Here is a 26,367-nt window from a genome sequence, read left to right on the forward strand (position 1 = left end):
ATGGAATGAAATTGACTGAGCCACTCTCGAAATTGACACGATATCTCCAAGCTGAGTGGAAGCTGATCTCCACACACGTCCATAGTCTATGGTTGGGGCTGAGAGATGGTTGTACAGTTAGAAAAACAACCCACAAGCATAAATGATTTTGTGTAGTGAAGAACCGTGAGGGCAACTAGAAACCCAGCAGCTTTCTGGCAAGGAAGGTTGAGAGGTTGCAACTGCTTAAGCATGCAAATGGCTTTTACTTTCAACATACCTTCTCTTGTGACCTCTCTACCTTGGAGAGACTTTTTATACCTCTGCAGGATGAAACCTCTCTTTGGAGTGTACTAGTTGATGATCGGGGTGGAGAAAGGGAAGAGTGGATTTTAATAACCAGAGATTTCCCTCTCCTTCCTTGATTTGGAGGAGATGTATTTAGGAGTATGTTGGGGTAAATGGGTAGGAGGGAGAGTTATTAATTTTTAAACAGACCTTTTCCTGATGAAGCCAAAACATTTCAATATCTGTTCTATACAGATGCCAGAATTAGGAACTGAGACATCAAGGTGTACACTGGATCGCAAAGTTAGCTGTTACTTGACCAAGCAGTTTCCTAATCTGCGTTTTGAGGATTCATGTGCTCATGTTATCCTAAGCTGCAAATATGGCCTCAGTTAGCAGACAAAGCTCAGGACTTTTCGGAGTCCTGACATACCATTTAAACCACAGCCACACAGCTCTGAATGCAGTGTGCCTACATGGCTTTGTTACACCATGGGCTGTAATGCAGATACCTCAACATAGATAGGACTGAGTTTAGTAGGAACAGGGACAAGAAGCCAAATTAAACATCTCTACTGATTTAAATGAAATTGCCCCAGCTAATGGGGAAGCTGAATCTGACTCGAAACATCCAAGCCAATTAAACTCAATTAAATGCTTTGCAGTGTATTTGGGTCAGACTGTGAAGTGTCCCTTCAGAGTCTCTCTGGCTAACAGCTTGTGTTTACTACCATTCTTTATCTTTGAAAGTCCCAGAGGGAATTTATTATTCCTAAACCTGAGGGACCAACAGTGCTAGTGGCCCCTGGGAACTGCAGGAGCAAGCACACTGTACGATGCACCCAGCCAGCTTTGCTGATGAATGTCCATCCCGACCTGAGCCATCTAGAGGTGCAGAGCCTCTCTCAAGCAGCCTACAGCATTCACAGGGAGGTTCCACACCTACATGGAAAACAAGGTGAAACATGTTTTCTTGCCCACTACCCCTCTGCACTTCCAGCTCCATACCGAGCACTATGGGAGCTGGGCAGCAAATCTCTAAGCATTCTAGCATTCCTCACATGCAGGCAATCAAAGGTCTGTGAACAGTACACACAGATTATTACAGAAGTTATACCACAGATACCATTTCTATAACAATACTAGCATACAGTTACTTATCGTCGGTTGTTACCAGTAGATCAAAGCACTTTACAAAGGACATGCCTATGGTTCTCCCCCGCCAACTCCAGATCCAATACTGACCTGATCACTCACTCCTTCTGGGATGTACTAGTAGAGACTGGCTATTAGACAGAGAAGAGGGCTGGAACAGTTTTGAGGTCCAGGAGCCCTGTCTTGAGAGAACTTGAAAATGGGGTGGTGGGAGGGTGGGCACTTAGATCTACTCTGACCTGGTCCTGAACCCTCTGCTTTGACTACCTGCTGGTCTTGGGTGTACCCAAGAGGCATAAATGAGCAGGACTTATTTTGTCAGGGTTAGAAGGGAAGCTATAAAGAGGGAAGAGAAAACTGGAGAAGGTGAAGTGACTTGTCCAGGAATAACCAACAGAGCAATGGCAGAGTTGAGAACAGACCCCAGGTCACACAGTCTGGTGGTCTCCACTGGCAGTAGATTGTATCTGTAGACAACTGTACTGCGGTGGTGCCTAGGGTCCCTTTGTGATAAGTACTGTACAAACACAGCAAAAAGACATTCCCTGCCCCAAGGAGATTGCAATCTAAGGTTAAACCAGGAGATGGCAAATGTAGATAACGAGAAAGCACTGGGTGACAGTGAAATAAATGGTCAGAATGAAAAGCTGTGATTCTAGCACACTGCTGCCTATGCCTAGCCATCGTTAATGTTTTGTAAGCATCGTGACAGAGAAAAGTATTAAACATGCGTACACAGCACTGGTTGAAAAATAGTGGAAATTTCTATAGAAAATGTTGATTTTTCAGGGGAAAGAAATTGTTTTGGAAATGCTGAGCTGGGATCTTTGGGGAGCAACGATTTCAGTGCCCCATGCTCCCATTATCCTACATAAGGCATGCTCTCTGGTCAGACTGCATCTCCTATGATTAACTATCATCTCCTTTCCTGGTTAATGAAGGTAAATGTTGGGAATCCTGTGGCCACAGTGTATCATTGACAATGAAATCCAGGTGGAGGGGCTGGACCACTAGGTACACTAAAGGGATGTAATATAATCAGCATGCATTCTATTTTTCAACAAAAAAAAAATCTAAAAATTTGCAGAGGTCTGATAGTCTTTTTGCAAAAGAAAATCATTTAATCAATAACAGTTTTGACAGAAAGCTTTCCTTTCACCATATACCTATGTAAATATGTACACATACATAGGAATGTACCCCTTTTATAAAGTATAAAGTTTCTTTTTTTCTATGACATCATCTTCCGCAGGAAACAATGCTTTGCAATGCAGATTTCCTTGATGCTTTGCAGGATCATGCAGATGTCACAAAGTTTGTCCTAGGGGACATATCATCTTTCAGCTGTTCTTAACTGATAGATTATAGATGGAACTAGCAGAGCATCTTGGCCACGGAACGGGTATATTTCTGTATGTAGCTCATTTACAGCAGAAGTTACCATGAATGGCAGTTACTTATTAGGATTCTTCTTCTTTGTAAATTAATTAGGTATAGGCAAATCTACAAAATAATGGCAGATTTGTGTACTTGTCTGTTACCTGCATGTAGGTCAACACTATAATGTTCTGGAGAGCATAAATCAAATCCACAACTTTAGAAGAAATTACCTTCTAATGACACATAGCTGCATCCACTAAAAAATCTAGAAGGAATTATTACAGGCAAGGCTACAATTTTTCAAAGAACATTGCAATTTCCATTGAATTTCAGTGGAAGTTGGGTAACTAACTACTTGTGGCTCCTTAGAAAACTGCAGTAGCCATGAGCATTCTTATATCAATCCGCTAGATCTTCTAGAAAAAATGAAGATGGAAAGAAGTCTGAATAAGTATTTGTAGCAGACATACCTGTGCAGTACTTAGCCAGTTCTAATTTGGCCCGAAGTGATAAGGAATATCTTTTTTTTAAAGTGTCCATCATGACCCTTCACTTGGCTGGTACCTCATCTAGCCAAGATGGGAGCTACAAAATATTTGTTTTCTGGGCTTTGTGGTTTTGGCCTGATAACTACAACTGAATGATTAATTCACAATGAATAATTTATTATTTGTGTCATTTAAAATCCTGTGATCTGACTGGGACCAGGAAAACAGGTGAAGAGGACTTTTTATTCAGTTTCTCAGAACAAGAAATAACACTCCTGACAGAGGCCATGTCTCCATTAAGAAAATGTTCCCTAGAATATTTGAATGGATCCATTTACACTGTAGAAATCTCTAAGATAAATATGCTACCCTGGTGTAAAATGGGGCTGAAACCAACGTAATTTAATTCAGTAAGTGCTTCTACATTAGAGATAACTTGAACAATGTAAATGGAATTTTTTAAGTGAGGAAAAATTCCAACAGGCTTAGCAGGAGTTTTGGTTGAGGAACGACTGCAAGATATTGTCCCAGGAGAGTATCAGAGGAAGAAGCTAATAAAACCCTATGAGGCTTTAATTAATAAAATAGTGTAGAATGCGGGTGCAGTACCTCATTCTTTTTTCCACACTATTGTCCCCAAATCACTTGGACACAACTGGAAAGGTCCCTTCTTGACACAAAAATATTTTGCAGTCAAACATATATTGAGTGCCTGTTCCTTTTCCTATTGATGACAGTCCTGATCCAATTAGTGGAAGCAGGATTTGGCTCTGAATAGTTTTGCATTCCCTGTATAAATCAAAGAGAGCACTTTCCCTGCCTAACCACTCATTTTAGGGACCTCCACATGCCCCTCCCTTTCTTAGGCCTTTTCAAGAACACAATCCAGTTTTTTTTTCTCAATGGTCTCCTAAGCAATAGAGACTCCTTGACACCCTGACACTGTTATTACAAGGATTAAGGGAGATAATGGCCAGTTACTTGAGTACATAAGAGAGCAAAAGGGAGGCATTTGTCTAATGACAAACATTGGCAGAGTCTCTGTTGTCAAGGGGCACAGGAGTACACTCTACTGATCCCTTCCATAGCCCCAGATAATGCCTTTGGCCTCTTCACACAGGTGTCAGACACATAATTAATTAACTCTGATGCAACGGGTGAGGGAAGTAGGGCTGAAGCCTGAATGATGTGGATTCGGCACAATGGCATGGATGGTCATCATGCTGATCTCCAGAGGGGTGAATCAGAAATGCAGCACCATAGTATTATATTGCACATAGCCTGGTGCAGAGTGAAAGGAGAATGGGAATGAAATCTTCCTCTCAAACTGTCTATGCAGCGTACTATAGGAGAATTAGCATGCAGCTAAGTGGGTCGTTGATGCATTGCCACAGCCCACCTTACCAAGATCTCTTGCAGAGGTGTTTTGGCTCTAATCTGTTCTTCTTTGCACTCCAAATGTGCAGTCACTGGCAGCTTTTCAAATTATATGTGTGAGGCCAAGGGAGTTCTGGTGCTCACAACATAGCAGGAAAGGAAAAGCACAGAAAAGTTGTTCACAGATTGTGTAAAAATGCTTTTGGTGGCATATGCCAGATTGTACGGATTTTCCTCTGCACGCTTGCTAGGAAATCACTCTCTTTTTCAATTGATTTTTGGAGACAAGTTAAAGATTCAATATTTGTCAGATTCCAAGAGTTTCCTTCCTGGAAGACTCTTACAGTCAGCAACCACTCACATAACAGAGTTCATGAGTGCAGGGTAGAAGGTTAAAAATATGATGAACAATAACAGTCCAGGAAGATCAAGATCAGATTAAATATACTCATAAGAACAAGTGACCTCGTTAGTCAGAAGTACTGAAAGAAGGATATCCCTCAGTGCAGTGCCAAGAGTAATTCAGTCGATGACCAGTTACTTTGGCTGTTTTATCTCTTAATTCCCATGGCAGTAAGAGAATTCCATTAAAAGAATGCCTGAGTGCAGGTGAATGCATTATGCTATCCTTCTGTGGTGCCTCTTTCTGTTTTTGATATTAAAAGAAGAGGTTGAAGTGGACAAGAATCACACAGCCCTTGGATATTTCCAGAGGCATCTTGCTTATAAGAATGGTAAAGTTATATAAGGCAGAGGGAGCATGTCACCACTTCTCTGCTGGGCACGCAGGATTGTTAAAGAGAAGTATGGTGTCTGTCAATCTGTCCCTTGTTGCAGCACCAGTGTATAATCTGTTTAGGATCGGGAGAATGTATATCTGAGAAGTGGTGCAAGTTACATACTTAATCACTGATCAGGACAAATTTCTCAGGCATTCGAAGCATCTATTTCAAAAACTGAAAAGGCACAATCCCTCACTGCATGCACTGCATGTAACATCCTGAGTGAAATTTCCACTAGACTTTATTAAAATCATTCAATAATTAGTATCTCGTGGTTTCTGCTGGTTTCTCTCAGCTCAGTAAGTCCCCAAAGCAACAAAACAGAAGGTCCCAAAAGCAGCAGAACAATAGATCCACTATTCTGTCCCAACATCTAGTTGGCAACCTGAAGCCAAACGGGACTTTACAACCAGAATTTCCATTATGAATAGGAACTGAGCATAATATATGTACTGTGTGTGTACATATGCATTACAGATTATTCCTATGTGCAATGTCCATAAATGATGCATTTATAGTCTATTGATTTCATGTAGCACTTGCTGTATATATGTTTGTGCTTTATGTTTCATGTGCAAGATGTATTCATGCAACAAACTTCAGACTCATTTATTACCTACACCAGGCTAAAAACAGTAGGATAGGTTTGATTGTCAAGGATGCTTAGGAGCTGCAGCTCCTACTGGAGTTGCGGTTGCTCAGAACTTCTGAAAACTAGGCCCTTTTTGCATGTAACATTGAGGCTGCTCACTATATGTAGCACTGAAGCTTCATCCAGTGGCCATACATCCCAGGGGCACTGAATGTAGCACCTCTATTCCATGCTGTACATGGTATGGGCAGCTTGGATGTGCATTTTATATAAAATTTTGTTCAGAAATATGCATCATGACTTGAGTTGGGTTGGAAAACTTGCCATGAAATGTTCTTTTATCATCAGAATTTGTCAACCATTGAAATGAAAACACTCTGTAGAGATGGTGCCATTCCAATGAAATTCCAACACAACACGAGCTGTCAGGTTACTTGCCTGCCAGCCAGCCCAATGGGTTCCTTGGCAGGGCACCTGTTAGATGGCCTTCAAGCAAGGGATCCTAGGGCATCCAGGGTCTGCTGCTCTGGAGCCACCTCACCAGGGGGATAGTCTGTGAGCCATTCCCCTCCACAGAGAAATTCAAAACACCTGGGCTCTTTATTCCAAATTGGAATTAAACCAAATAACCAAATTTCAAAATATCTAAACCCTCCACAAAACAGTGTCACAACAAAAATGGCCAGCTCGAGTCAGAAAGCTGCTTCTGGCTTCTATGGAAATCACTTATAGTTAAGGTCCCTCAGGACTACAAATCCCATCTGGTATTGGTAAAATGGCAACTGCAAGATACATTTTAGGACTCTGGAAACTGCACCGGGGCTTTGAGTGCATCCAGTCAATGGGAATGATGCTGATTTCTCTTTGTCCTAGAATCATAGAAAATTAGGGATGACCTCAGGATGTCATCTAGTCGAACCCCCTGCTCAAAGCAGGATCATCCTCAACTAGACCATTCCAGCCAAGGCTTTGTCAAGATGGGCCTTAAAAACCTCCAAGGATGGAGAGTCCAGCACCCTCTCAGTAACCTGTTCCAGTGCTTCACCACCCCCCTAGTGAGAAAGTTTATTCCTAATATCCAACCTAAACTCCCCTTGCTGAAACTTGAAACCATTGCTCCTTGTTCTGTCATCTGCCACCAGCGAGAACAGTCTAGCTCCATCCTTTTTGTAACCACCCTTCTGGTAGTTAAAGGCTGGTATCAAATCCCCTCTGTCTTCAAGTATTCCCCAAATTACAAAAGCCCTTCAGGGGTATACTTGGTAGCTGTCTTGGTCTGAGACAAGAAGACACAAAAGGATTTTGATCCTGAAAGCTTGTAGAAAAGGACAATTTTCTTGCAATTTCCCAGTTGGTCTAATAAAAGGTATCATTTTGGAACCAAGAGTTTTAGTTTTTTGAAAGGCCTTTCAGGGAATTTTCCATTATCTCTTCTCTCCTGAAAAGGATCAGGAGGCTGGGGTGTGGGGGTGAAGACCTCTCTCTGGTGCTACCAGTTCAACTGCTTAATCATGATGCCAGTTGACTCCAGGTTTCTGTCCTCCAGGATGTCCAGCTGTGCCTATGCAACACTTAGTGCTGGAACACCCAGGAGGTGCCTGGCAGCTGGGATCATACTGTGGCAGGCTCCCACAGAGACCAAACATTGTGGGGACACAGGGTCAACATAATTGCAGGGATGGCTGTTCCCTGCTCCAAGCCACAAAATGCCTGGAAAGTGCCCATTTCTGGAATTCAATTCTTCTCCCTTCAATAGTGGGAAGAAGAAACATGTTCCAAATAGTCCAGGGGAAAGTTTCTGGATAGGCCTCATGGAAACATTGCACTTCCTTGAGGCTAACACTCCTGTGTGTGTATGAAACTTCTGCAGCCTGCAAAGCCTGGTCTGATTTTCTCACCATTTCTCAGCAGGCAGCAGAGCGCTGTGTGTCTGTCTGCTGGACTCTTGGGAAAGGTAACCCTTTCTCCTACTTGTCAGAGGCTTTTTGTTTTATGAGGTTGTAATCAAATTTAGTAAGTAATCGTGCTGACACTTCTACACTACAGCTAATACAGTGATGCCCCGATATCACTTGGGCTAATATAAAGGATGCAGCTATACAGATACCGAAGACAGAGAGGCAGTTATCTGTGCTAGTCTAAAGTTAAGTAGTTGGCAGGGCAGGGCAGCCCCTAATAGATGAATTCCTTCAGAGAGGAAAGTGCTTTCATAGGCTACAGCCTACTTTGTTAGATGGTATGAAACTAAAGTCAGACAACAAAAGATACTGATATGACTTGCCTGTGCTGCTGAAGCCATAATACACATTGTCCCCAGGAGGTTCAAAGTTGTCTGAGTGGTGTACACAGCCCGTGTCTATCCAGAATGTGACCAGAGTTCACTCTAAACTGCTTTTGTGAGCAACAGGATACCAAATTAGAGCTGAGTGAATAGCAAATTTGCTGAAAAAAACGCTGTTTCAGGGGAACTGAAATATATATGTGACTTCAGCTTGTCTTCACTTAATAGCTTTAACCAAAAGAAAAAAAGTTCAAAAGCTGAAACTTTTTTTTTCAACATTTTAAACTAATCATTTCAACTTTTCATTTCTAAATTAGTGTTTCATTTCTAATTTGACCTGAATTTTAGCCAAGAGATTAAAAAACAGGTTAAATAATCTGAAAATGAAATGCAACATTTCAAGTTGATCCAAAATTATTTTTGCTCCCGATTTTCCACTAAAACATTTGAACAAAAAATCCATCATTCCTGCATCTCGGTGTCAAATGGTAGGGAGGAAGGTATGAGCACTAAGGATGTGACAGATGCTGTTACAACTTCTTGGGCAGAATCTATTTCACCTAGTGGATGATCAGACTTTGGCTTGCAATGAACTGTGAGTTATTCACCTGAAGTGTAGGAGAGATTCTATTACCCCCTCTGGGCTCATCAGTATCCCCATTACAGGAATAGGATCACCCTCCAGGGATGCACAAACATCTCCCTGTTCCTAGTTCTGCCCTTCCTCTTTAAAATTTGAAGGAAAACCTAAACTGTGCCAACTGTTTATAGTCACAGTTATTCAGATACAACACTGATAAGCACCATAAAAATGTCTGTATGTAAACATTAATATTCTAGCCAGAGCTTGCTAGTAATATCATCCTTTGCTATGACATAGAGGTTTTTATACAGAAGGATCCCGAATTGTTCTGTAGATTATAGGCAAAAGATCACTTCCCCACCACTGAAATTCAATAACTCCTGAGCTGAAACCTATTATTTGGTCTATACCAGTAACATATTGCTTAGCAGTTTGTGAAAGGAGAACAAAGAATATCAGCTCCACTGGAAATTGCAGTGTTTGTTTTTAAGGACGGAGACTAGAATTACCTGAGCTGGTATTCAGCCTGGATGATGGGATTAACACCCTTGCCTTGTAAAAAGAATCCTGAGAATTTTTAATGACCTCAAGCATAAGGCCCACAATCCCATTGCTAAATGAAAGGTAGCCATCTCCACAGCATGCTGGGAACAGCTGCCCTACAAACATGCGGATGCAGAGGAAAGCTCACCTCCAAATAAATCTCCATCATTGTGTTTTGAACCTAAATTTTCTATTGCAATCTCCCATGATGAGAAAACAATGAGCAGTAACATGGAACTGGGAGTTAAGAGGCCCTGGGTGCATCTACACAAGACGCTACCGTGCCGTAGCGATGAGCTACGGTGATATAGCTCATCGCTACAGTGACGTAACATCAGCGGGCATGAACTGTGATGCTGACGCTACTGCACAGTAACAATGAGCTACTGCATAATAGCTCACTGCTATTACACAGTAGGGTCAGAAATGACCCATGTGCTGCTGGGACTGTGCAGTAATGGTGGCTACTGTGCAGTCAGGCGCACATGTCGATGCGCCCCCTGAGTGCCAATCCAGGCTTTGCCACTCACTCATTGCTTGACTTGGATCCAGTCAACTTACCTTCCTGCCTCACTTTCCCCAGCTGTAACATGGTGATACTAATGCTTACACACTGATTTACACACTGAGGATTCATTATTCATTGTCTGCCTGCCTGGTACTCTGAGCATCTAATGTGCACAGTAATATTGCTAAGGAAAAGTCATTCTTTAGTTAAACCAGCACTAAAGCAGAGTGGATAGATTTCTAGCTCCACACAAAAAGATGGATACACTACAGTTTGTGTACTGTGGTAGTATTTAGGAGTCCTGCTTGTGAACCAGGACTCCCTATAGCCAGGCACTGCACATATGCAGAGCAACAAGGCAGTGACATAACATACTTCTCACCAACCAAGAGGGCTCAAGAAATTTCTACTCAGTTCATAAACCGCAGCCCCAAGCTAGAGTTGCCAGGCATCTGCAACTGCAACAGGATACCCAAAAAATTCAGTGCAGCAAGAGGATGTTTTTCCAGTGTGGCCAAAAAAAGGAAAACATCTCAAAGATTATTCCATGAGAAAGTTCCAGGTCAGTTTTGCTGAGCCAAGAACTTCAGATAAGCAACAGAGTTTAGCATACTTCCCCAAACTGACCATGAACTCCTGAACCTTTCAGGATTTCCCTGACACTTTTCTCATGCTTTTTAAAAAAATGTTTATGATGGACTCATTCTGCCATATATGGGTCTGCATCCTGAATGCCCCAGAAATTTGGTAGAGTGAGGATCCAGGATCTGGCTTTAGTTTCACCTTTATCACCAGTGTAATTTTTCTCAATGAAAACATCTAATAGAGCCATAAGGTGCAGCCCTATTGATAAAGATATTCATAAAGATATTCATCCCATTTAGCTCACTTTAAAATGCATGAGGCTGGGGGAAGCACAGATACTAAATAAACTTTTCCTGCTGCACTTCAGGTATGAAGAGAAGTGATTTTGGTTTCATCCTTGCCTCTGTGAAGAAAGAAAGCCCAGAAAGGAAGTTTAAGCAGATTTTTACAGGAACTATCTTTGAAACTAGCCATGAAATGCTACCCACAAAGAAAATGCAGCTTCTGTTTATGTGTATATGTGTCCAGTAATGTCTCAAAAAGTGATAACCAGGGTCCTCCTTGGAAGTTCCTTCAGGACTGTAATAGCTGGCCTCAGGGTGAGGGGCTGTCTTGTCCCATCTGTGACAGTGAGATTCCAGGATAACCTCAACTTTACAATGGTCTTGAGAAACACAAAATCACTGCATAGAGCCCAGGAGGAAGGACATGAATAATTAGAGTTCTCCTGATTACAGTAAAGAGAGGCTGACTAGTCCCTCAAAACCATCTGGCTCTGTAAAGCAGGTAGCAGTCAGGTGCAGTGAAAGCACAAGTGGAATTAAGGACAGTCAGGGAGTTTCCGTGCTGCAGAACTAATAGGAGTAGGAAACAAGGCGTGGCTGCACTGTAGAGTCACAAAAACATAGTCAAGAATATTCTTAGATTTCATAGATTTCATAGACATTAGGGCTGGAAGGGACCTCGGAAGATCATCGAGTCCAGCCCTCCGCCCAAAGGGCAGGAAGTCAGTTGGGGTCATAGGATCCCAGCAAGATAAGCATCCAGTTTCATCCTGTAGGTGTTCAATGAAGGCGCTTGAACCACCTCCGGTGGCAGGCTGTTCCAGACCTTGGGGGCTCGGACAGTAAAGAAATTCTTCCTTATGTCCAGCCTGAAACGATCTTGAAGTAGTTTGTGACCATTCGACCTCGTCATCCCTTGGGGCGCTCTGGTGAACAAACGTTCCCCCAGATACTGGTGGTCACCCCTGATAAACTTGTAGGTGGCCATCAGATCACCCCTGAGCCTGCGCTTTCCCAGGCTAAAGAGCCCCAGGGCTCTCAGCCTGTCATTGTAGGGTCTGCTTCCCTGACCTCTGATCATGCGCGTGGCTCTTCTCTGGACTCTCTCAAGCTTCTCCACATCCTTTTTGAATTGTGGAGCCCAAAACTGGACACAGTACTCCAGCTGCGGCCTCACTAAGGACGAGTACAGGGGGAGAATGACGTCCCGGGATTTGCTTGAGAAGCATCTATGGATGCAAGCCAGAGTTTTGGTCGCTTTACTAGCCGCCGCATCACATTGCAGGCTCATGTTCATCTTGTGCTCAATGATGACCCCCAAGTCTCTTTCTTGCATAGTGCTAGCCAACATAGCACTGCCAAGCCTATAAGGATGCTGCGGGTTTTTTTCCCCAAGGTGGAGAACCTTGCATTTATCGGCGTTGAACACCATCAGATTCTCGTCTGCCCACTTGCTGAGCCTGTCCAGGTCAGCCTGGATCACCCGCCTGTCTTCTGGTGTGGATGCTTTGCCCCAAAGTTTGGTGTCATCGGCGAACTTGGCCAGTCCACTTTGGACTCCAGTGTCCACATCATTAATGAAGATGTTGAACAATATGGGTCCAAAGACAGAGCCTTGGGGGACCCCACTGGTCACAGGACACCACGATGAGTGACTTCCATTCTGATTAGATTCAGCTCTTTACTTCATCACATATAATTGATCTGATGAATTCAGTCTCACTTTCTAGTCATGCCACGTCTGAAAACAAGTCACCAGTTGCTTGCGTTTATTTTGTTACTTCTTCATTTTAATTCTATCCATTATGTGTTGCTTTTAAGGATCAAACCAATTAGCTCTTCATATATACACTCTAGTCATCATCTGAGCTGCACTGGGGAGTTGTAATAATTTTTTTTCAGTCACGTGGACAATGTCTACTCCTAGATTGGCTGAGTGTGCATGAATGCACAATTTGGTTTCTGTGAATTATTGTTAATGTGATCTCACCATGAGGAAAACCACAAAAGCAAAAGGGGCTCCAACCACAGGTGACAGAGGCCTTGAAACAAGCCAGCAAACCTCTATGGACATTGGGGTTTGGTTTGTTTTTTTTAGTATTTTCTGGGTTCTAATACTTAGAAATCTTCCATAATCCACAGACAACATAGATTCCCCACTTAGAGATGCACCCTAGGGAATCTCCAAGGCATGTCTCTGTAAGCAGGGAAAGACGTGCCTCAGGGAATGGAGGCATGTCTGTAAGTAGGGAAAGTTGGGTTTCAGTGCTTCAAGATGCACCCTGGGGAATCTCCAAGGCATATCTATATAAGCAGAGAAAGCTGGGGACCTATGCTTAGAGACATGGTGCATCTCTGTAACCAGGGAACGTGTTGCCTGTTGTCCTGGAGGATCGGCTCCTGCTCAATGCAGGACAAAGGGCAACGCATTTCACTTAAAGAAATGGACCTGTTTTAGTAGGACACATCCTGCCACAGCTGATAAGCTCCATTGGGCAGCATCTGTTAATAGCCTAAGTTACAGCCCTCTCCTAAAAACCTTATTTCATGCTGTAGTAGCTCAAGCATTTTTGTAGAAGTCAGCTGAACACAGGAGCTGTCATCCAAGAGAAAGCTAAAAGCTCTAACCAGAGCTAGACAACAGGAGCAACACTCCTGTACTTTTACAGGGTTCCTGTCATTCCCCACCTAGGTTTTACGTTACTAAGTTTTATGTTCTACAACTCACAGAAATTGATGGCAAGTTTCCCATGGACTTTAATGGCTCAGGAGCAGATCTTAGTTCCTTTCAGCTCCAGCTTATGGCCACTCAGAATAGTGTCCCCAACCGGTGGGCTTTGCCTTTTGCTTGTTCCTTTTACAACAGTTCAAATACCTGGTTATCCATGGAACTGAGTACTTGAACTCAGAACCTGCATGTATTATGCTGCCTCCACCTGTTAAATAGTGCTTAGACTAAATCCAAGTTAATACATCTAGCATGGAACTGACTTCACCTGTTCCATATCACTTTGCAAATGTGACACCCAGTCAAGCAAGTGACCAAGGGCCAGATCCTACTCCACCTATTAGATGCCTAATTGGACTTAGGTGCCTGAATATGATTTTATTCTACCCTGGTCAAGTCCCTAAAAAAAGGTTAATGAAAAGGTAGTGGGTCCTTCTACTGTGTTACAAAAAGTAGACATTTACAGTTTTTCAGGGACTCAAACACAATGGAATAAGATCACATGTAGACTCCTAAATCTACACAGATGTCTAATAGGTGGATTGTGATCTGGCTCCTAGTGCCCTCCAGAGCACCGCTTGTTTGAGAAATAAAGTAGCAGTTGACCAAAACCAGCTTTTGAATGCAAGTTAGCAAGAGTGTGAGCTGCCCAGACAGGAGAGAGATGGGGAAATAATTCCAGCCCATGGGAAAGACTCTGGCAACAATGACACTGAAAAAACTCCACTGCCAGGAGTACTAATGACAGTGGTGTGAGCCTCAGCTAGTGCTCAGTGATGGAAAGAGAGTCAGGGCCAAATCCTTGTCTCCTTTACATCAGAATAATTCTAGTGTGGCTGTTCTGAAACCAGTTGAATTACAGGGCTGGAGCAAAGATCAGAACTGCACTCAAGACAGCCCAATAGATTTTACAACTGATTTAGAGCAATAAGGGGGTGGCATTTTAATTCAGGTGGGGCCCAATCCTGGCAGTCCTAATTTAGGATAACATCCACTGAAATCAGTAAGTTTTCCTTGACTTTAGCACTGTACAACTATACCCCAAGTTCAGTTCTGTCCAATCTGGGAAACATCCCAATGTCTTCCACAAGACATTTTAAGGGCTGTTTGAAACATTGTGGGAACACAATGAAACGCACATTTCAAATGGTTATGAATAAAATAACATGCTTCTGCTGTGTGGCAGGGTATTCAGCATGAGCTGTCATTAGCAAAGCCCTGGTGTGGCAGATCAGGTCCCTCATAAGGTACCAGTGAGTCCCTTGTTTGCTATGGACAACAACTCCCTAACTCTGCACTTTATGGACTGTATTGTACTTGCTGTAAGTGTATCTGCTAAATACGGCTGTAGTCTCCACAAATCACCACTCCTTCCTGATGCGATGATGCCTCTGAGGTTCTGGGTCCAATCCACTAACCTAATAATTGAATCCAATAAGAACTCAGTGGGACTTATTCAACTGACTTCATTGGCAGTTGTCAAGGGCCTTTTGCAAGTGGAAATTGAGCATTTCTCATGTCACTGTACCCTGATCCTGGTGAGGTGGTTAGGGAAGGGGGAGAATTTGCTCCCATCTATCAAAGGAAAACAATGTTTTTGTTCTTATCTGCACTATTTTCTGCAAATAAGATATCAAATTACTAGTAGGGGTGACCTTTACTCAGGCAATGTGCAGACCCTTCCACTGTACAGATGAAAAAAACCCATTAAAATGCTAAATGAACTGAACTTTTGGCTTGCAAAGCATCCTGCTGGGTGAGGGTTGGAATTGTTTGCAGCACGCAGTACTACATTACAAAACCAGCAATTTGGTTTTCAGCATTTTGAGAATCTGGGAGACCTTGAGCAGGTATCTTTGTATCTGAAGGTGTTGTAACAGGACGAGCATATTACGAACTTCTCTTTGGAAAAGGAAGAGCAATGACCTTGTCACCAGGATGAACTGCCCTTTCTTTCCCTTTTTTTCTCTTCCAGAAACACATAATCTGATGAAAAAACATCAACACTAATCCCAAATGTATTACCTATAACAAAGGGCCTAGTCCTGAAGAGTTTACTTACATGAGGAGTCCCACAAAAGCCAATAAGCTTACTCATGAAAGCAAGGACAGTTTGGGAGAGCAGAACTTACAACATCAGGTCCCTCTCTTCAGCACCATAGTGGGCTCACTCAGCACCCAGGGAGCGGGAGGGGTGCATGGTGTGAGGGAAACGGAGGTCTTACCTGCCCAGGCTCTCTGCACACCGAAGGCAGCTCCTACCACTGCGGTAGTGGCACTAGCTCCCGCAGCAGCGGTGCTGTTTGTCCCCCTCCCAACTCCAGTTATGCTACCGGGTGCAGGGCTGTGCCTGTTGTGACAAAGCATTCGAGGTGGGGGACCATTTTGCTTGCCCCACTCACCTCCCCCCACCCCTCAGTCACACTGCTGGGTGAGGGGCTGTGCCTACCTTGTTCCTATGGCTGGGCAGCATGGGGATGTTCCTTCTGTGGCAAAGACTCCCAGACACGGGTAGGTTTTGGCACCCCTTCACAGTCAGTGCCCAGGGCTGGTGCGCTGCTCAACCTGTTTATAGTATTGCCTTTCTTTGACAACTGTACAAAACTTTACAAAGACCCTAAATTTCCCCCAGATCACTTGAAATAGCTTGGGAAAAAGGGCTTCAGGATCAGATCCCAGGAATGTGACTTTAACTGCAAACTAGTCCATTTCCCTTCTATAATACCTGTAGTTAATAAGAATTTGTAAAGATTTATGTCTATAACATTGACTTCTTCTCCCCTTACCCACTTTCTTCCATTGTACAAACAGTTTGGGTTATTTCAACATTTGCTCAGAAAAAAAGAAATGTAAAAGTTATAATATTTCTATAAGTACATGAGAGAGAGTGAATGCACTGCATTTTCAGTTGCAGGTTTTCTGATCGCATGTCATCTGCTCTGAACACTTTGGAAAGAAACCAACTGTCACAACCTTGCCTAAGATCTTTTATTACGCTTCAGAAGAAGTCCTAGTTCAATTGAAGTGAATATAAGATGCCCCATTGACTTTGTAGAACCAGGATTTTATGCAGGGAGAAAAGATTCACATCAGTTACTCAGAAGAGCTCCCTTGAACTTAGCAGGACAAGGATGATTAATATAAGGAAGAGCTTACAAGATCAGACCCTAAAGTAATGCCAGGTACTTATTAGGAAAGGAGGTAAACAGATTGGTTGAAGCTAATTTGTATGCTTTTAATATATATAATTTAACCTTCTTTGCAATATAATGAGCTAGATCCTTCCTGCTCCCAACTGCAGCTTTTGACATGGACTTCTATGAGACTGGGCTCAAGTTTTGCTGACTTCATCTTTTACATACAGGGCTAGATCATCAAGAGTGCTCAGCACCTGCAGTCAGAGTCAAGGCATCCTAAGAGCGCCAATCCCATTGACACAGCCAGATAGGAGACCCGGCTTTCAAAAGAGTTCAGCATCAAAAGCCTGGTTATAAGGATCACCAGGGGAACTTGTGGGTGTAGAGAATGTTCAACGGGCCAACTGCATACGTCTAAAATGGGAGCTGGGCTCCTTTGAATATCTGACCCCTCTTATATGCTTCCTGATATTCACAATGATGATTTATCTCAGTTATCACCGTATGGTTTTTAACCTCCTCACATACAAAACATTAAAAATGAAAACCGCATTCCATCCAAAATATATTGGTTCCCATAAAGGTTGGGGTATGTAGGATCTGTTGTTTTTCAACCTTCCCCCCAGCTACATACACTAGACCAGGCTTGTCCAACATATGGCCTGCAGGCTGCCAAACCATTTTCTGTGGCCCCCGGTGCTGTGACAGGAAATGAAAGTAAATGCTGTTTACTTTCGTTCCCACCCTTTGTCCCTCCCCCAGGCCCTCAGCATCTTCCTAATGGCTGCTGAAGGGCTGGGGAAAGGACAAGGTTCCTACATGCACCGCGTCAGCTTGACGTTGCCAACGCGGCGTCCCCCCTTCCCCTTCATTTCACTGTGTCCCGTCCTAGCCCCGCCCCTCCCTTCCTCATTTGCATGCTGGCCCCGCCCTGCACTGGTCCCCCTGGCCACGTGGGTCGCAGGAGGTCACTCTGCAGTGGGTGGGCAGGTGCAGGGGGTGCGGATGTCGGCATGGAGGGATGCTGCAGCCAGGACCACGGGAGGTGCTGCTGCCGCTGCTGTGGCTGTTGGGGCAGGAAGCTGGCACCACTCCTGCCTCCCCGCATCCCCCCTGTGACCGCAGACATTGCACTGAGGGTGGTGAGTCACGGGACCTGGGGAGGGAGAGCGCCCTGCCAGTCGGGCTCAGGCTGCCCTGGGGGAGAAGGAACAGGGGGGTGTCCCTGCATGTCCTGCACCCCCCTGTAGGGTCTCTGCATGTCCCCCTGGCTGCTGAGCCCAGATGCACAGGTGTGGAAGCATCCTCGAGGCCACCCAGGTGGCAGGGAGGACATGGCAGGGTCAGGCGGTGCCCCTTGACCCCTGCCCCCCAAGGCCGTGGCCAGACTGGACAGGCTGAGCAAGCGCCCGCTCCTGCCAGCCCACTGGGTGATAAAAAGTTCATGATCTGGCCCCGTGTTCAAAAAGGTTGGACACCCCTGCACTAGACGGTGCTCTACATGACGCACTGAGAAGATCGTGAACTGATGTTAATCTCAAGGTAGCACCATATTCCACACGTGTCGGAAACAAGGTTGTGGAGCGGATAATGAGGGGAGTGTGTCAACTTTCTGCTTGCACAGAAGGCTTGCCATCTCTTAACCAGTCCACTTAGCCCTGGTCAGGCAATCTGTACAAATAACACCATGAACTCTGAGCTATATAGATAGATATGCTCTGATGTTGCAAATTCTGGTTTAATTGGATGGGTAGGGTGAGTTCATTGTTGCTTTGTGTTTTACGAGTGGCACAAAAGAGCTGGAATGTACAGGTGAATCTGGTCCTATATAAAGTAATATAAAACATGGAACTGCAGGGGGTCAGAGAGAGTCTCCTTCTATAGCACACCACCAGCCCCAGTCAAAATCCTGCCCCTATCGCTTGCCAGCAGATCCATTGCCAGAGCATGTTCCATTGTTGCAGGAACGCAGGTAAGGATTACCATACAAATGAGGGTGTTTTGCAAAAAGAAACTGAGCTGAGGTTCATTATAGCTGGAAGTCCCAAGTACCACATTGGCCTACTTGTCTTAGGCACACACCAGTATGTACCACCCCCCATGCCATTCCAACAGTAACTAAGCACCTCGCAATGAACTTATCTGCACAACATTCCTATGTGCCAGGGCACTGCTCTTATTCTTATTGTACAAGTGGCTCTGAGAAGTTAAAGCTCAAATCCTCAATCATTTAGGCACCTAACTTGCCTTCATCTGAAACCAAGAGCTAAACATCTTTATGGATCTAGGTCTGACTTGCCAAGGGTGACACAGGAAGTCTGTGACAAAATGGGGATTTGAATCTGATCTCCTGAGTTTAGGTTAGTACCTTAAACGCACTTCCTCCTTCTGATTACGATTATCATCTCCTTATGATGCATTCAATGATGCCAGCCTTCAACACCCACTTCCATTAAAATTTTGTGCATTACAATTTCAAACCAGTGCCTTTGGGCTCTTTTCCAGGCTGCCCCTCCCACTTGAGAAGAGCTCCCTAAAAATGTCTGAAAAATCCATCTCATTGTCTTCTTCAGGCATTCCTTTGCCATGACACCTACAAAATCCTTGACAGCAGATAGGCAGCTGGTGTGATGAGATCACCGTCCATTGGGTTGACTGATGCTGTCTCATTGTTTCCTTGTTCCACCCTCACTCAAATCCACCTGTTTTCTCTTATCTTACGCTGTCAGCTTTTTGGGACCGGGACCATCTTTTTATTTTGTGCTTATACAATATGAGCCAGGATCTCACTATGCTTGATGACTAGGACTCCTAGGTGTTACAGCAACACAAGTAATAAACCAATAACAATTCAGGACTTCTCTCCTCTTCAGTTATCTTCAATATTCAGCTTAAGGTCACCAATAAAGAGGTTCCATAGCAACTTCTGCATCCTATAAAAACAAAACTGTTATTAACTGAAGCATGTTTGGGAACAGGAAGTGTTCATTGAATAGGGATTTTCTCAAAACATGTAAATGTCTGATTTCAGCAAAGCCTGTATACATAAACTCCACCATTCCCAACAGAGGCTTAGAGTAAAAAAATAAAAACAAACAAACAAAAAATCTTTCAGAAAAATAAAGGGGAAAAATTTAAACCATCCTTGAACACATGGATTCAAGAAGCTTTAAGAGGCCTTAATGACCAAACTACTGACAACAAGCACATGTTGGGTTTGTGCATAAATCAGGAATTTAAAAACAAAAAGAATCAAAATCAAGTCAATACCCAAGTATAATTATCTAACTGCAGAGCGTGCAAACCCTATTAATGCAAACTCTATTAGTTATAATATCTTGGGCACACATCAACAACTAGAAACCAAAGACTTTGTCAGCTGAGCCGTGGTAACTAGAGGAGAGGGGGAAAAAATCACATCTGCCCTGAGGAAATGTTTAAGACTGCACTACCAAGCACAGCAATTTGACTGATGATGGTTGTGGCTTCCAATTCTTAAGGCATCTTCCCTTTAGAGGAAAGAGGACTTTTGCTGTCTCTATCAAGTGGTTTGCTCTGTCTATAGTACTTTTCTTATGATGGCTGGGCCATCTGGCATAATCTGAACTGTTCCTACTTTCCATTAATTGCACTAGGTCTTTTTATAGCATTTCCCTTGCTGACCAAACTTATACTCTTCCCCAAAATATATGCTGTCCTCTGGTCACTCAGAGTTGCAAATGACTTCCACTCTGCTCCTCTAAACCAAGTTGTCCATGAGACCCTGGGGACCTTCAGGTCATTATACCACCTCATGATCGAGGCCAAACTCCACAGTCCCCCAGACTCAGATTTAATTTCAAACCCTTCATGTGAACTGGGGCTGGAGGCATAGGAAACTGCTTTAAGAGCCATTTTACAGCTGGTCCCAGCTGCTATAAACATGTTTCTCCCCTCTACATGGACACACACACACACTTCCTTTCAGGAACTGAAAAATTCTCAGTGCACTTTTGGTCCCAAGCAACACTGGTAGCCTCAAAAAAAAAAAAAAAAAAAAAAGGATATTAATTAGAGGATAGGGAACTTCCCATAGCTTGAAGCATTTGGGAGGATTGATACTTAAAACTTTGTATTTAACAGAGTAACCTTTTATCTCCTGCAGGATACTATGTAACCTAAATGACATTAGTTTGGCTTTTTCTCTAGAAACTGGCAGCAGCATTACAAAGCCAGGGGGACTGAAACAGAGCAACGTTCCGGGTGTGACTGACAGCATAATGACATTCCAATGGGTGACTGAATTGGTGCAAGGCTAACAAAGGATCAGAGAGAAACAGTAAGGCTCACCATATCATCTACAAATTCATATTTTATTTCAGACATTTTTACTTGATTGGATTAGCACCATAGACTTGAAGTTGTCCCCAGGCTGCATACAGTCATATTATGGATGGGGTGGGGGGATGGTAGCTCAGCGCTAGTAAAATACAGGTTCACCTGCTATTGAACTCTGTTAGCTCAATAGACTTGTTCAGGACTAGAACAGAGATTTCTGCGTTTTAAAGTCAATGAGACCATTGTGGGCTGCCTCCCCCCTTGTTTCCTTTCTGAAGTGAATACTTGAACAGTTGAAATGGAGAGCTGCTGAAGGCACTGCATTTCCCTTGATATTCAACCCACACGTGAATGCTCATGTAGGTGTCATACCTAGCTAATTAAATCACCAAGATTGTTTTTAAATAAGCCTCGCTGTGGGGGAGCTGCCTTTTAAGCAGGCGCAATGCAGTCTAACAGGAGAGGCGATTATTCCACTTGATTTATTGTACAGCATTTTAGATTGGTTTCATTTATTGTTTGGAACCACAGTAGGTGTTGGGGACTTTTCACTTGTTAGCACAGTACTTCATTCAAGTCTTCTGCATAAGAAGTCTGCAGTCCTACAAGTATTACAAATTAATTCATGGATTCAAGAAATAATGTTGCTATACTTCAAGTATCTACATCTCCTGACACTTCTTTTTTGTTAAAAGGGTTTCTTGAGAAGATGTAATCATTATTTTAGTTCTCCCTTTTCTCGCTTTTCGTAGTCTTCTGTTGTAAATGTTGCTTCATTCTTTTCTGCCTGTAGGGTGCACTCTTGTGACAATATACACTTCAACTTGAAAGCTTTCCCCAGGGACCAAAGGCATCAACTTCATAGAACATGTAAAAGCCATTGTGCCCCACCCCACCTTTAGCTGTGCTGTTTAGCTGGTGGTGTTAATAAATATTTATGCACATCAGCAGCTAAGGCTCTTCTATTTTCTAATTCACACGAATGCAAAGATCCAAGTACTTTTTATTACTTCAGATAAAACATTCAGTGCCCATGTATCTTTCCTAAATTTAATGAGCGTGAACTAAAATGTTTATATGCTGTAATGACACTGTTTAGTCTGTTTGGTTGCAAACAAAAAATACATTTGAAATTTAAGACAGCCGTTCCAAAGACAAGCAATCCAGAGTTACTGGCACATATATGGTGATATTACCAGTATTGAGTCCTAATCAAAGATTACTACAAACACATACAATAATTTTGGTTTTTTAAGTGTTGATTTACAAAGGAACGATTAACTGGTTACTGATGAGCTGATTCGGCAGCTCTGACATCACTGGGACTGCACATGCTAGTAAGAATTTCTCACATGAGTAGAGAACTAGAAGGAAAAATCCCATACAAAGAATTCACTGTACTTCAATCTCCACAAGCCTAATAAAAAAAAAAAAAATAGTAAAACTCAGTACATCAAATACCAGAACAAACAATCTAAAGCTATTAACGTGAGCATTCATGTACCAAATTGTATGACAAAGATTACATGAAGGGCCTGCAGGGGAACTACTCACATGAATAAAAATTGCAAGATCATGCCCAAACCCTTTGAAAATGGTATCCGCTACACCAAGAAATCTATTGCGCAGTAAAATGTATGGCTGTTATTCTGTCTGATTCTACAGTTTTGCTTAGAAAAAATTTTCCAGAATTAAACAGATCTCAGGCAACCAACTTGTCTTAAGTGAGTCAATGAGTGCACTGTCAAAATACAAATTTCCTGAACACCCACCATAAATTGTGGTAGACACTGACCCAAAACCACGTGTTTATTTTTCAAAGTCAAGAGTTGATTAAAGTTCTCGAGGTTTTCACATTTCTTTTTAATGCTTCCTTTTTGATACAGCGCATGGAAAATTGGATAAGCGCACACTAAAAATATAATTCCAAAGATACTTCGACCTACACAAAAAGAAATCTTTATTCTCAAGGGGGAAAAATAAATATTCTCTGGGATCTGTTAAGAAAAAAGGTATGTTTTTATTCAGGATGATATATAGCACACAATATTGCTTGCTGCCTATTTAAAAATGCTTTGTATGAACAATCAAGCTGGACTCTGATTTTCAGTCATATTATACTTTGGATTTCAAGAGCGTCGTCACCATCTTAATTATCATCCTCCGCTACAATATTAGGCAAAGTTAAATTTAAACTAGGTAGAAGATTTACGGTGACTTAAGCTCCTCTTTTTTGCTTGTTTACCTGATGTAACAGCACAGCATTTCTACTTTCCAAGAGAAAGACAATTTATGTCAAAATGATCCAACAAGTCATTTTCATATGAACTTGCCAGAGGACACAACTTTATTAACTTTAAATTACTAAGGCACATGAGAGAAACCTCTTAACAACAATACTAGTAATATTGCCCCATGGCTTTAAATTATGTTTTCACATAGGCAAAGGCTCCCACTTACTCTTCTTTTTATTGAAAAATTAATTACTTCAACCAATCCCTGCCGCCCCAAAAAGTGACATTGGCTTCTTATTGTTTGTTTTAACCTGACATGGTTTACTGCCACTTGGGGGTACTTGCTAGAGTGGATGTTTGGTTACTAATTATAAGATTATTTGAAATTGTTTGTGAAAAACAAGTAGTTTTCTCTGTACTTAAATGAAGGAAATATACTTTTAATGACTGGAGTGTCTGTGGTTGGATGGTGGGTTGATTTTGTAATAGATGACAACATTTATTTCTATGCTGAGCTAACAACTAATCTAAAATACAATCTTATCTAATTTTCATGAGGAGTACTACTAAATTTTAAATATGCAACAGCAACTTTAACTCACTGAAACAGAAAGATGAGCCAGACATGCCGCAAAAACCAGACAGGAGCAGGCACAGAGTTCTGCAAAGCAGGACTAAGTTTTCGCCTCCTCCCTCCCAAACTGTTTAATTTTCTTGCAATGGGACATTTAAAATAAAAGATCTAAGGACATTTTCAGTCACACTGGTGACAAAAATGATCAGCGTGGTTTTCTCTGGAAACATAGGATTTAGGCCTCGGTCCTACAAACTTTCTCAGCTTGTCCCATAGGAGTAATTCCCTGAGTGAAGTTAAGCAGCTATGTTTTCCCAGTATCAGAGCCTTTTGAAGCTTAAGATTTGATTTGATTTGATGCTTTACAATCTCTGCCTACAATCATCAGAACAGCAAGAAGAACCCACCAGTTCCTTAAAATTGGGTCTGTGCATGAATTTGAGACCAAGTAGCTGTCAAAACTACACTACTTTCCAAACAAATCATTTCTAAGATTATTTCCTAAACATGTTTACAAGGCACTTCTCACTGAGAAGCAGGAGTGGGGGGAGTGCCAATCCCTATTCTTTTTTTCTTTATTCAGCCGTGACAACAGCACTAAGCATCCACACAAGAAGCAACCCAAACAGTGCCCGTTCTGCATGAACCACATGCTGGAAATTAAAACTTCAGAACCCATTTCAGGAGCTGACTGCGTTTCCGGGGGAGCCTCCCGTGAAGCCGAGTTTGCTGTGGCCTCCTCCGGGTCTGATGGGGTTAAGCCCTGTGCTGTCCCCTTCCAGGGAGGCAGTTTCACTTGAATGGGGCACTGCCACCCTGCCCTGCGCAGGGGAAGGCACTCCGGGATGGCCAAGGCTGGGGGCAGCAAAGTGTCTTTGTGGGACTCAAGGGCAAGCTGAGGAGCAGGTGGGGGGACTACAAGAAAGGCAGCCCGAAAATGGTAATTTTTGGATTATGACGCTTGGTAAAAGTTTGCCCGGGCGCTGCTTGGGGGATGGGGGCCAGCAGCAAATCATGCTTTTTTAGACTCGAGACCCCCTTCAGAAAGTGCGGGCTCGCATTTCTCAGGCCAGGACAAGAAGCGGGCGGCGGTGGTGCGGGCGAGCCCCCCGTGCCCTTACCTGTACCAGGCGAGGCCCCGCTCGTAGTGGCGGTCGAAGAAGTGGGGCTCGGCGCCCACGGCCCTGACGTCCGGGTGCACGCGCAGGAACTCCAGCAGCGCCCGCGTGCCGCCCTTCTTCACGCCGATGATGACGGCCTGCGGCAGCCGCTTGCAGCCGTCGCCCAGCAGCAGCGCCAGGGCCCCGCCGCCCCCCGACCCCGCGGCGCGGCCGCCCCCCGCCTCGTGCCGCTGCTGCTGCCGCCGGCTGCGCTGCAGCAGCCGCTTCCTCCGCTCGTCCAGCGCGGCCGAGCCCCCCACGTACCCGCCGCCGCCGCCGCCCTCCTCCTCGTCCTCCGCCACGACGGGCGCGGGCAGGGCGCGGCAGCGCTCGGCCAGGCAGTAGAAGACGTAGAGGGACATGAGCAGGGAGCAGAGCATCACCAGGAACTTCTTGAAGATGCTGCGGGGCAGGGGCTCGGCGGCGGCGGCAGGCGCCCCGCTGCCCGCCATGCTCCCCGCCGGCGGCATCCCCCGGCCATGCTACGCCGCCGCCCCCGGCCGCATGCTGCGCGCTGCGGACACCCCCTCTGCCCTCTACCCTCTGCCCGTCCCGGGCGGGCGGGGCGGGGCGAGGCGCTCACGGGGGCATCCCCGCCGTACGAGCGAGCGGGCACCGCACCGCACCGCACCGCACCCCTCCGGCGGCGGCTGTCAGCGCCCCGCGCCCACGTGCAGCGCGCCGCCAACTTCTCCGCAGCCGGCGTCGAGGGGGGCAGGCCGGGGGCGGGGCCGCCCGTGCCGCCGGCCAATGGCGGGAGGGGGCGGGGCTGCCCTGCCCAATCCGGGGGCCTGCCCCCTGCGGCGCGGGGTGCCCAGTTCGCGTCCCCGACGGGCGCGGAGGAGCCGCGGGCAGCCCTGGGGGGAGCGCGCCGGCTGCAGGAAGCGGGCTGGGGCTGTGACCTGCTGTGCGCTGCCCCGTCGGCTAGGCCAGTGTTTCTCACCCAGTGGGAGCTTCTCAGCCAGCAGGGCGGACGGGCGGGACGGACTTCAACGCATTGAAAAAAAAAAATCCAAGTGGTTTGCACTTCCCACAGATGGATCGACAGATCTGTGGCTCAGGGCAAGAACTGGGGGTTGATTTTATCAGGGTTTTTTGACACTGGTTGGTGCGACGGAAGTGCAAAAGGTTGCGAGCGCTGGTCCCTCCCAGCCGCGTGGCGCGCGCACACCTGGTCTAGGCCGGCGCTTCCCAAACTCTTCCTCGGCGTGTCTTCCTCAGCGTAGCCCCTCACCGCCAACCACCAGCTATCCGTCCCCGCCGCCCCATCCGCTGATGTTGCCGCCCCACTTGGGGTCCTGACGTGCAGTTTGGGAACGGCTGCTGTAGGATGTCCATCAGGGACGTCCCGTCTGTATCTTTCTATACATATCCTCTAGATGACTTGGTCGA

The 26,367-nt window shown here is 44.5% G+C and overlaps 1 protein-coding gene across 1 annotated transcript in view; it reads right to left on the bottom strand.

The window, feature by feature from the left end:
- LOC109282756 (heparan sulfate glucosamine 3-O-sulfotransferase 3A1-like) overlaps positions 1 to 25,644 on the bottom strand; it is a 95,163-nt gene extending 69,519 nt beyond the window's left edge. Inside the window, exon 1 of the mRNA XM_059732191.1 lies at positions 24,937 to 25,644. Within this exon, the coding sequence (XP_059588174.1) occupies positions 24,937 to 25,445 (509 nt within the window). The 5' untranslated portion in view covers positions 25,446 to 25,644. The remainder of the gene's footprint in view (positions 1 to 24,936) is intronic.
- Positions 25,645 to 26,367: the final 723 nt, after the last annotated feature.

This window comes from Alligator mississippiensis, chromosome 8 (genome assembly GCF_030867095.1).
Source record: "Alligator mississippiensis isolate rAllMis1 chromosome 8, rAllMis1, whole genome shotgun sequence".
NCBI lineage: Eukaryota > Metazoa > Chordata > Crocodylia > Alligatoridae > Alligator > Alligator mississippiensis.